This window comes from Channa argus, chromosome 15 (assembly GCF_033026475.1).
Source record: "Channa argus isolate prfri chromosome 15, Channa argus male v1.0, whole genome shotgun sequence".
Lineage (NCBI taxonomy): Eukaryota > Metazoa > Chordata > Actinopteri > Anabantiformes > Channidae > Channa > Channa argus.
Window position 1 is genome coordinate 6,548,664 of NC_090211.1, and position 12,852 is coordinate 6,561,515.

General features: G+C 37.6%; 1 protein-coding gene across 1 annotated transcript in view; it reads left to right on the plus strand.

The window, feature by feature from the left end:
• The first annotated feature begins 2,526 nt into the window (after positions 1 to 2,526).
• mybpc2a (myosin binding protein Ca) overlaps positions 2,527 to 12,852 on the plus strand; it is a 49,854-nt gene continuing 39,528 nt past the window's right edge. The window contains exon 1 of the mRNA XM_067476368.1: positions 2,527 to 2,680. Coding sequence (XP_067332469.1) covers positions 2,659 to 2,680 — 22 coding nt within the window. The 5' untranslated portion in view covers positions 2,527 to 2,658. The remainder of the gene's footprint in view (positions 2,681 to 12,852) is intronic.

Consider the following 12,852-nt stretch of genomic DNA (forward strand, 5'->3'; position numbering starts at 1 on the left):
AAATGTGTCAGGTTTGCATGGAACTCACCTCCTTGATTTTTGCCCCCAAACATATTTAAACATATTTATTTATTGTTGCTGCTAAATACTGCCCACTGACAGATTTAATGTTGTGTGCAGCAGTCATGGGAAAGCTGTTGTAAAGGCAGAGAGGAACTGCTTCAGCTGACTTAATGTATACTACAGTGAGGCTTAACTAAGGCCACCCTTAAATAACTGTGGTGTCATCCTGTACAGCGAATCATTGGATCATGCAGGGCACCTATATCCACTTTAATTCCACAATATCTGGATAATTCCTTCCCTTTCAAAGACATTAGCCACAGTATAAATCGCCACTGATGAGCTGTAAAGGCATCAAAAAGATGTATTAAAGATAATTCTGCTTTAAAGTAATGCAAAGTTAGAATATACAGTAGACTCAGGGACCTTTTATGTCCTATTCAAACAGCCCTCCATAATCTTACTCGAGGGTATTTTATTCCCCTCAAACATATAAATCTCAAGTTGCACTTACCTCAAATAGCTGTTCTTCAGTCTTTGCCCCTAATTCTGACTTAAGTTCTCTCTAAAATCTTTAAAGTCCTAAAGAATGCTTTTTGTTATAGCTGAGGTTATAGCTGCCAGTCCAATTTGTGCAGCAATATAATGAGAACAGAATTAAAAAAAGGACTGACTGTATACAGATGAACAAATACAAAGTGAAAAGCTGCTTAAATGCATAATTTCACACTCACAAAATATGGTTTGCATTGCCATCTAAAATCAGTGGAAGAAGGAGAAAGGCCACAGCTGTGGTTCTACTACTCATATATGCACAAACTTTGCTTATGTGGGATGAATGTAGATTGTGTTTTGGAATTAATATAAAGCAAATCTTGTGTATGTAAACAAATCCTCAGTGTAAAAACATTTATGTGGAACTTAAACAGCGGCCAAACCCCAGTACTGCAACTTCTGTGTTAATCACGTTACAGACACTGTCCCAGAAGGATTATCCACATATTTTTGTGAGTGGAATCCAGAATGTTGAAGATATTGTTTGCACCACTGTGTAACTTTTATAGGAACGAGTAGGCACCATATTTTTCCTTTATCCAGTATAAATACAAGGGTCAATGTGGATGGAGCAGTCAACAAAAACTTTAATATGGTTACAGCTGTTCTGTTCCCCTTCCAAACCAATCTGTCACAGTCTCACATTTCTCTCACTGCCTGCCTGTGTCCATAAAGCTCTGTTGTCATCCTAGATCCTGCCACACCCAACTGCCTTGCAGAAACTCCTCTCTCTCCTGCCAGTTTGACCACCTGACCCTTTTGTGCCCACCTGCCCACCGTGCACCATTTCCTCATTAAGTTACTATAATATACTGTATATACCAGCGTAGACTTCCTCACTCTTTGGCAGGTTGTAAATTGACTGCTAGACATTTCCTGCATTCCTTTTCTTTTTGCCTGAATTTTGACCTTGCATGTTGCTGTCTTTGCTTCACCCCGTAGTTAATGCACAGCCTGAACTGGTTCCTGATCCTTGCCTGAATTTGGTGGCCACAATTCCTGCCTCTTGGCCTGGCTGCCTGTTTTTGCTTCAGTGTTGTTTGTTTTACAACCAGATCTTTATTGAATCGTTTATGTAAATTTGACAATAAATGTTTTCTAACCTTAATGAAATATCTCTTTTCACCCAAACCACAATCCTTCCTTTAAAGTAACCGAGAGATTTGGTGCCTAAACCTGCCTACCCAAAAAATCTTTTGAGACCTGTAACACACAGCAGGAGATTGCCCGAGTGAGAAGCATCCTCACATGAGAAAATCTGGTCTTTTCCCAGGCCTGATTCGTGCGTACAGGATGCACAACTTGGTATAAAACCTAATCTCTTGGAAACAGTGTTTTAATTACAGCACATTGGAGCTGTGCATCTTAAAAAGGCTACAACTACAACAACAGTCTAATGTGATAGAAATGTCATCAACACGCCCACTCACTTGCTTTTAATCCCCCCGACAATTCGGGAGAGAGCAGTGCACGAGCTCGAGCACATAATATAGACATTCTACTAATCGTCTTGAAGGATATAGTTGGTTGGCTCATGGTCTCTGACTATTTTGATGCATCATTTCTTTTTTTTTTTTTTTTTACAGTGAATCCTTCCCGTAAAGATTAACTACCTTGCAAAAACTACCTACATCTATATGTTGGACCACCAACCACTTAGCAACTTCCCTCCTTCCTGATAATTTGATTCAATCCTATCCCTCACTCAATCATATCTGAGCTGATTAACATCAGTCAGTTTGTTAATGTTAAGACTACAGCATCTTATGAGTTAAAATATGGCAGGTTTTTCCAAGGCCTGGACTTTCCTTCAAGGCTCTGAACTGCTTTTACGCATCATGGTGTCTTCCCTCTCTGCCTCAAAGCTCTGCAGCTCCTGCCAAGGTTTCAAGTAACAGCCATTCTGTCACTCTTTTCCTTCCTTGTTCCTTGTTGGGAGGAGGATGAAGTAGCTGGCATTGGTACTGTGTGTGTGTGTGTGTGTGTGTCAGAGGGGGGTGTTGAGGTGATAAAAAGGGATGAAGAAGGAAATGCAGGCAGATCCACAGACAAGCAGTTAGGAAGACGCCTTCAGAGGATTCACTATCAACAGACACAGACATGCCTGAGCCCCAGAAGCCAGGTAAGCTGGTCCAACCCATGGGATTATAATGGAAAAGTTACTGATCAAAAACAAAAGTAGAAGCTGATGAAACCACAAACTCTTCAGATGTGTGAAATAGAAAAACAAGGAGTTTTTAACCTATAATTTGAACTCATTCTTGAAAGTCCTTACATTTTGAAAAAATAAGCTGTACACATATCACTGTATTTTGAAGCATCACAGTTTGACTTTCATAACACCATAAGTGATTTATTTACTTTAGTTAGGTGAAGCAACACTGTTGTAATACCAAGATGCTTCAGAGAAACCAAGCCAGAATTGTGATTTTATTTTTAGAAGTAGAAATGTCTATTTGAAGTCATGTGAATCAGGTATGCTAAACATGTATCTGCTTGGATTTCATCAGTGAAATCCAAGTAGATTACCTTTAGTGTCCTTGTGTTGTTTTATCTTACAATTATGAGTAGAAATGTTGATGCATTACCACATGGAGGTTGAAAAAGATCACATGGATTTCATTTTACACCCTGGCTTAATTTTTAATTTAAAATGTTTGGTTTTATCTGTCTCTCTGTATTTTTTCTATTAGAATACATGTGAAAGGAGAAAAAACAAATTAATGTCACTGATGAGCCACTGATGGCAATGGTTCTTATACTGCGGGCTATTTCTTATACCGTGGGATCATTGAGCTGAAGAAACTAAAAAGAAAATTGTGAACGGGCAAATGTTGGCACATTCACAACAATGTCCAATATAAGGTTGTGAAGAAATTAAGTAAAAACCATGATAAAATAGATAAATTTAGTGAAGTTAATTTCACCCAGTAAATCCAATTCAAAAACAAAAACTGTGAAAGACAGTAATTTCCTTGCTTGATAATTGACCACAAACCCTTTCGTCGCACCATTAACTACATGTATGTAATGACAGGAGTGTAGTATAACTCTAACATAACTTTAGCATGACATTTATTAGCCACCGCACTAAAACATTAACTGACTTCTACAGTACTTTGATATGTGGCATTAAACTGTTCAGGCTGTAGCATATATGCTGTAAGGTCACAGGATCTAAAACATACTTTGCTGCTTTTGTCAACAGCATCGTCTGAGCAGCATAAATCAGCTGGTAGCTTGAAACCTGAGAAACGAAACTTTGCATGAGTAAAGAAGGCAAAGAAGGCAGGAGGAAAAGGAGCTGGTAACAGATGAAAGCTGAGAGATGAGTTGGATGATTTGTTAGAGGTACAGTACCTCTGCCAAGCCAGGTGTAACTACCTGGGCCATATCTCTGCACCTCAGACACCTAATTTATCTGACCATGATTGCCTACTTCATTCTATGGCTCTTTTGCTGACATCCATCTCCCAGCTCAACATATTGCTAAGATTGTGTGAAAAAGTCAGAGCTCTCATTTTTTGTGATTTAATTCAAAGTGTCACCTTCTCTGTCATAGGTTGATTGCATATATTCAGTGAGCTCTTTTATCCACAGTATAGTTTTTTTTTTCAAACTCCACCTGATCCAAAATCCAAAACAAATTTTGTTAGCAAACTTTGTTATTTTTCTGGTTCCTTAAAAGTCCATGGAGATCCATGCCACTGTGGTCATGTGATAAAAGATATCTATGAAATGTTTCCCCTACAGGGAAGCATTTCCCATCCCCTTTTTATTCTCCATCATAGAGTAATTCCATCCCTGCAGTTCATTATATCTTACCAGTGTACCACCAATCCAGGCTGTTGACATCACATATATCCTATTCCCAACACCACATTACTACCTTCTCTCAGGCTCCTCTTGTTCTTGTGTTTCCACCCATACCAAACTGTTGCCCCCCACTTGAACTTCATCACCCTTTCTCAGCTTTGGAGCCACTCTGCCCCTGTCGATCAGCTGGTCACAGCTCATTTGAAGCTGAGTGGATCTGAAAGACGCACGCATCCCAATAAACAGCCACAAGAATAGTTGTCAAGTGTTGGAGGTGTGGCTGTGACTTAGTGAAATCAAGAATAGAGAAAAGTACCTCTGAGAAGTGATGGGTGGGCTCACTTGGTTAGCCCCTAGTTGACCTATGTAAAAAAAAAAAAAAAAAACAAGCTGCCATTGTTACTCACAGCTATGGATTGTTGACTTGCTTTGTCTGATGAACCAGTGGGCACTTGAATGAGTCAGTTATAGAATAATTAGACCACCAAATGTTGATGCTGATAGTTGTAGAGTGCCAGGGTTCACTGGAGCTGTTCCATTGCTGAGCATGTGCCGAAATAACAACCCAATTTTTAATTACCAGTAATACTGCCAGAGGCCATCATCGGTATGCAAACATGCCTCCCTCCTCTTACAGGACAGGGCAGAGCAGGGACCAGTTTCACAAAGACAAACATCTGATTTGATTCATTGCACACAGCTTGATTTGTCTTGATTATATTAGTCGACACATTGCTTTGAATTCTGGATAAATTAAGACAATTGTCGAGACAAAAAACATGGCTGACTGAGCAACTGAAGCAAAACATTCAGCTGTATTCACTCCAGTAAGTGATTACCTTTAGGACATTTAACTGTGAAATTTCACTGAAGGCTGTAACCAAAAACGTCCAGTAACATAAAATCACATTGCTTATGACATTATAAATTGTGTGTGTTCAGGATTAACTCTGCACTAGTTGGCCCATGTTTTCATAGTAACCAATGTCACACTACATGACAAACATTGGGAAATATGACAAATAATTAATGCTTTTTTAGTAAGGATGTGGAGCAACTTAAAAAAATGGAAAAAGTGGTAAAAGACTGCAGTAACCTTTTGGAAATACAGATGTGAGGACATCACCTGATGTTTTTGTTTGACCAAAGACATTTTCCTGAGCCTTACTGACTGCCACATTAAGAAACCACAGTATCTCAGCTCTGCTACAGGGTTGCAGTGTGCTGTTAGCGTAATGGATGTTTTTTATATTGTTACACACTTTACTGATTTTGCCATTAAAAGTGAATATTTTCTGATGGAGTGAATAGTGTTGAGTGGTGTGGCACAGTTTTTTGCAGCTTTTACTGGTGCAAACAATCTGGCCTAATGTTTTGACTAACTTTCTTCATCGGTGTTAAAAGACTCTGCTGAAGACGCAATTGTGTTAAATCAAATTGTTTCCAACAGTAAACACAGAAACTATGTACATCAGTGTGTCCTTGATGTGACAAGCCCCGGATTCTCCTGCATATCACTGGATAACGTGCAGAGAACACCTTTTTAGTTTCAAACAGTAGTTTTGTCATGCTTTTACTGAGAAACAAATTTTAATTTACCTATAATTCATGATAAATTAGTCTGATTAAGAGCTCTGCACAGCATATGAAGTTAGAGAGCTATATGAAGTCTCACAATTAATTAGAGCTAACTGATACAGTACTTCAAGTCTATTTGTGTGACTGACCCTTTCTTACTGGACATCCACCAGTAAACCTTCTTGTTTTGGCAAAGTAGCAGTTATTTAATGTAGTTGAAATCCCCCTGTCACCCCCTATAGGTTAAAGCCTCGAACGACGTTAACATACTGTAACCCCCCCCCCCATGTCCAAACCACACGTCTGACAACTGGTCCAGTATAGCATTACCTCATACCAAGGCCATCATCAAGTTCCCACAGGTATGCACCCATAGCTTGATGGATTACAGACAGATGCAGAGTCAAGCGACTGTGCCCCGAGGTCCTTCAAAGAGAGAGTAAAAAGTTAACTTAACCCTGATATATCATTAATAAAGCCTCTCTAATCACAGCACCAGCTGTGAGTTGTTCAGAAGATACACATCCAGACTTTATCCCTTATTCTAAAAGCTTCCTCTGTGATTTGAGAGAGGCCTTGGCCTATTTGGAGCGCAGGCTTTGTTGATGCGAGCTGGAAGACAAAAGGAAATGAATGGAAAGCTGAAGTAGATGACAGCTTAATACGGTATTTAAAGCTGCCTTTGTTTACCGAACACCACAGATTCCTCATTTCTAAATTAGAGTTTCATTATGCGATTGTTTTCTTATGTTGAGGTTGCTTTATTCACATAATAACAATTAATAAAAATCATCAGGAAAGTTTAGAGCAATGCTATACAATCTAATCTTCAGTTTCGCATCCCTTTTTATTTCTCTTCTGACCTTATTGCCAAATCATTGCCTTTCTCCTCCCTTGTTCATCCATAAATCGTCACCACCAGGTGTGGCAGAGAGAAGAGGGGGAGAGAAAGACTGGCCCATTGGAATCAAAACAAGTCATAATTTTTATCGTCATCACTACAGTATAACCCAATGTTAATGCAGGCACCCGATCCCTCACATTCCCTCCAGAGGCATGGAGATCCAATTCCTCCTTCCTCAGTCCCAACTGGCTTAAAGTATGACCATATCAGCCTGTACACAGATTAAATGACAGGAGAATGTCAGCACGTTTAAAGGTTTATTAAACTATCTCTGGGTGAGAAACATTATTAATGTTTGAAAGGTCTCTGTAGAGTTTAATGTATGCTGCTGAGATCAAGACTAAATTTTAGAAAATTGAAAGAATAGTATATTACATACTTATTGTTTTGTGTTCATACTTTAATCACATAACAAACAAACCAAAGAAGGTCACTAAATATAATTGTTTTTTTATGTACTTCAACTTGTATATTTCACTACTAAGGCCATAAACCTCGGTACTTCCGAGAAAAATATTTATCTGACAAAAGCAGTGAATGTACATAAAACATACTGTATTAGAAGTTTTTTAAGTAATGGTTTTAATCCAAAGAGGAAAAAGTTTTCCACAAAAAATCAAATATTAGATTAAAGTATATATATATATAAAATAAATAATAATTCCCTACTCTTCTCCTCCTTTCAGTCTTTTTTCCTTCCTTCAAGCTTGGTTCCTCTAACAGAGGCCCAGGAGCTTGAGGGTCTTGCAGAGTAGCTTAGCTGGTCCTAGGACTGCACTCTTCAGCACAGATCCCAGATGTTGTTCCTGGAATCTGCTGGAGTTAAAGTCCCCAATTCTCCTATTAACACGGACACCACTTGTGCCTTCATCTTCCACATCTTTTCTATTTCTTTGGCTCTTTGTACCTATATTGCTATCACTTGGGATTGCTACTTCTATCACTATGACCTTGTTCTTCTGTTTGTCCACCACTACTATGTCCGGTTGGTTGGCCATTATCAGTTTGTATCCGTAAGTCCTGGAAGTCCTTTTACTTTAAGAATGTCAAATTTGAAAAAACACAGAACACAATGTTTTGGGGGGGGGGTATTTTTGCTTTCCCTTGCTCACTTAATTGGCCACAGAGTAAAGTACAATAATCTCAATTATCAATCAAAACAAATAATGAAATCTTACTAAGGATATGTTATCAGACAAAACTGCTCATCCACACTGGGTAGAAGAGACAGGCTGGAATAGGATGTTACACCATTATCTTGTAAAGTTTATTTAAAGCCTCTTACAAGTTCATGTTCATGAGAAAAAAAAGTATTTAAATATTAAAAATATTAAATTTTTTACCATACTAGCTAAGGCTCAGCAGCTGGAAACAAAAAGTAGGTCACCAAATATGCAAATGCCTCTCCTTTTCCATTCATGGTCACTGTAGTTTAAGCTCACATATCCATCATGGAGAATAACCAGCCCTCGGACAATTTCTTTTATAAGTGATGAGCCATGAGCCACTGACAAGATGAAAATCAAGATGTCAATCCAAATCAATGGATACTTGAAGTCTCTTCCTTACAGCACACCATGCCTAAAACCAGCCAAAACAGTTTCTGTGATTATAAATATAAAAATCTTCTGAAATGTTTTAATGCCTTTGGTCAGTGTGTCAATAAAGCAGAATGTGTTCTTAATTCAGGTGCCTTACAACAGATTAAATAAATAAATAAATAAATCCCCATGAAGCAAGTGAATCCTTAGACCTAATTTTTAAAGTCTATTAAAATGTATATTACAGAAAGCTAATCTGTGGTGAGACTTCAGAGAAATATTCAAAGCAATTTTGTGGTGTTACTAATTGTAACATGACAATTACAACATTGTCTTTGACTGGAATTATTGAAATATCTGTCTTCTGATGTTGGTTATTGCTAATCTGCTTGCCAACCTACTGTTTGATTAACTTTCTCCCCCTACAGGCGGTGATGCTCTATTCAGTAAATGGTACAGGTTTAAATCAGATCTTCAAGACTGTCAAATTAACTCAAGTGACAGGGAGGGCAGAGGCTTAAGTGTACCCCAATTCTGCCGACAGCATCACTCTCCATCCTCATCATAAAATGGAGAAACTCCATCAGTCACGCTCTGTCCCCAGCATGGATGCCAGCCAAGTGCCAATAACAGGCACTGATACTCATCCACACACTCAGGTTTATAAATAGATTGTCTGAATATAAATCTTTTTTTTACTGCACTGGCAATAGTCCCCATTTTTATGTATATATAATATAAATAGAAAATACAAATAGGAATGAAAATAAAATTAACAAATAAACAATAATTTTGGGTGGAGAAAAAAAAATCCTTTTTAGTTAATAAGTTAATTAATGAATTAATTCATCATTAAACTCTATGTAAACTCTTTCTAGTTCTATACTCAAATGGGCTTAGGACATTGCTTAATGAGAATCAAAGATATTTTTCCAGCTTGCATAGTACACCCCATAATGACTAAACTAATCTTAATGTGCAAAATTGTTGGAATGCCCCTTTATGCCATTTGATTTAACTTTTTTTTTTTAATTTAAAAAATATATAATATAAGCACTAAGAAATACATGTTTCAGCTTGATGTTGCACACTGTTTGTGTGTTGTTGATATAGAGCTTCTCTTTCCATCTGGCAACAAGTACACTTTTTACAATAAGGACAAACTATATTTTGTCTTCTATAAATCTCAAACTAGTACATAGATGTATTATGAGAACAATTCTGCAGTTCTCCAGCTTTTGATATTGATGTTTTGCTCAAACATTTTGCCTCTAGTGAAAGACGTCTCTAAAACTGCAACCTGCTAAGTAATGGATTAGCGTGTATACAGTTACATAGTAACTAACACACACAGTAACATGAGCTTGTAAATTCACATATGACTGACATCTTCAGAGGACAGCAGCCTGTATTAACTAAGTATGAGCATGTGGGAGTATGTTACCACATATTGGCATTACGCTCAGATAGAGAGGAGGCTGTGTTGGCCCCAGTCCCTAGTTAACACGTCTGCTGTTGCCATAGCTTACGGTTGTAGACACGCTTAAGTGATTTAATGTATTCAGCAGTCCTCCAACATCAAACTCCTGTAGAAACAAAACCACTTAAGTGGTGCATTCCTCAGAAACTGCATAAGATGTATCTGTCTCTAAGTCTAAACAGACAACTGTGCAGTATCTACTGTAGCATCAAAACACATATTCAAAAAAATGCATATGAGGAATTTGTGCCCTTTTTGGCTTTGGTCAGCAATGAGAGAGAAAGGTTTCAAATTCAAATGTTTGCCTTGGCCTCACTCCTTTGGCTCAATTGACTGAACAAGCAGGAGACATACGCAGCAAAGGTAGAGAAAGAAATGTCAAGAGAGATTAACGAAGCGCATTCCACAGAGGTTACCCTTCAAAAGCAGAATGGGAAGAAGGGAAAGAGAGAAACCCCGTGTGGAGAAAGAGCACAGCAGTGTTACTCTCCTGATTTTCAGAATAATAAAGTATTACTGATATTAGCCTTTTCAGGCAAAATAATCCTAAAATAAGAGCTTAGAAAGTCATAGTCTGGTGTCTGTATCATTGTACTAGAACATCATCATATGAGCTTTACCTCCTAGACAAAATAATGATGCAATTAGTCCCAATTTCTGAACCTTTTTAAATTGTGTACAGAAACAATGCATAGATCTTAAATCTATTACAGATGTTAGAAGCTAATGCCCACCTTTAATAGTGGATTAGTAGTAGTTGATTAACAAATACAAACTACTAATAAAAGAATAAAAACAATTGAATAATGGTAAATTATAATAAATAATAATAAAATAAATAAATAAAGGCACTGTGGACAAAATAAAAAAAAAATTGTTATTGCCTATTAGAAGTTTTATTTGGCTTGTGAACTATCTGGTATTAGATCAAAGCTCCTTTTAGGGATGCTACAGTGAAATAGTTCACAGAATCTGGTATGGCAAACTTCTATGAAAACATAAGTAGATTCATGACCTTTCAGGAGAACTACAATGTGTCAAGGCCAAAATATCATTAATGATGTAACATATGTTGTTAAAGTTTAAAGGGTAACTTTGTTCATTTTATGGATTTATACTATTTTCAATTATCATCACACAAACACTACAACCAACAATCAATTGCTTCTACTTAGAGTCAGCCTTTAAATGGGATCAGTTTGTCTGTGCCATAGACCTCAATTGTTGTCAAAAACTCTTCAGCCGGACACACCACCCCACTATATCCCCCAAATATTATGATTTGTGTTTTGAAATGAAGAACCATTTCGCCCAGTTTAGCAGCAGAATTAATTAAAACAAAAATTCCCAAATATACATGTCAAATGTTATGGTTGATTATCAAGGGGTCTTATCACTATTGATCAGAGAGTTTCATGGCCTTCAGTCAGATCCTTTTTGTTGTCTGGCCAACAATGTCACTCTGTTGGTTCAGTCTCACTGCTCTATTGACCAGCTGGAGAACACAGTGGAGCATTTATCAGCTGAAGAGCCACATATATCCCACAGGACTTGAAGAAAGAAAGTAAATACTGAACTTTAGAGCCCAGTTTATCGGGGTAAATAAGGAGATTCTAACCACTGGGTGACCTAAGTTTTCAGAGGCTGCAGGTTAGACTGTTGTTGTAGTAGGCAGCTTCCAGTTGTAAATATGTGTAAAATAATACGTTAATCAGTTTGATCCTGAAAAGACAACTTCGTATTTAGAAGAAGGAAAAAAATGACCAAAACAAACGTATTATCATGGTGTGATTTTTAGCAGCTGCAAAAAGCATAATACACCTAGTATTTGGAAAATTTGTAAGGAGGACGCTAGATAAATGGGTCAAAAAAGCAGATAACTTTTCTAAAGAAGGCTTGTGGTAAATTTTGTTGTGAAAAGACTTTTTGTTGCTTATTGTGATGATGATTGAGGATGATTTAGATTGTGTGGTGGTGCCCTTTCAAGAAAAGCTTCTAATAGTCGCACAAAATGGTAGGGACAAACAGACTGTACAGTACGGGCATCAAAGTTGGAGGAATTGCTGGACCTGTAGAAGCCTCTCAGTGGAAGTACCTAATTAACTCTTACATGGCAGAAAACTACAAACTAGTCCGGAGGACAACAAGAGAAAAAACAGGAGTGACACTGTGGGATACAGCATCAAATCTACACATGATGACTGGTAGAAGGTAGTATCCCTCTACCACAACTTGCAAGGCTTTACTATCAGCGAAATTAAAAAGTGGAAAGTGGAAATACACTGTAACCCTGAAAGATATCAACTCGACTTAGTTATGGTGACCAAGACTTACTGTCATGTATAGTACATGTAGGCATCTCAGTTTTGTATGAAGACTACTGTAACTTGACAGACTCCAAACGGATTCTTCCATGTCATGATTGGTGCAACTACTCAACTGGAACACAGTACACTACACAAAGCACAAAATAATGAATAAAACAACAGCTTGTGCAACATCCAGTATAATAACATAATTTAGAATCAATGCTTACATCTTTTAGTATCTGTAAGAAATAAATCCACAACCCAAGCACTGTAAGTGTGCGGATCTACCAGCTGAGCTCTAAAAGCCAACGCATGCCTATTTTGCACACATAACACCCCCTAGTCTCAATATAGATATTGCTACATTCACTTAATCTTAATCAGTTTATGGTCAGAGTCATGTTGCAAGACTTCAAAAATGATAGTAGTGATAAGCTCTTGGAAATAAAAACGATCTATAATTATGGATGCCTAGAGCGTGTGTATTTAAAGGAAGCATTAACAGTGACAGGTCAGCGAAAACTGAGTAAATAAAATCTTCTTTTAGCCAGCATTGCACATGATATTTGTTAAATATAAATGGTGTATCTCATCTCCAACATTGAAGAAGAAGAAACCAATCCTCGGGCTCTTAAGGTGAAGCTTCACACCATCCTTGAACCCATG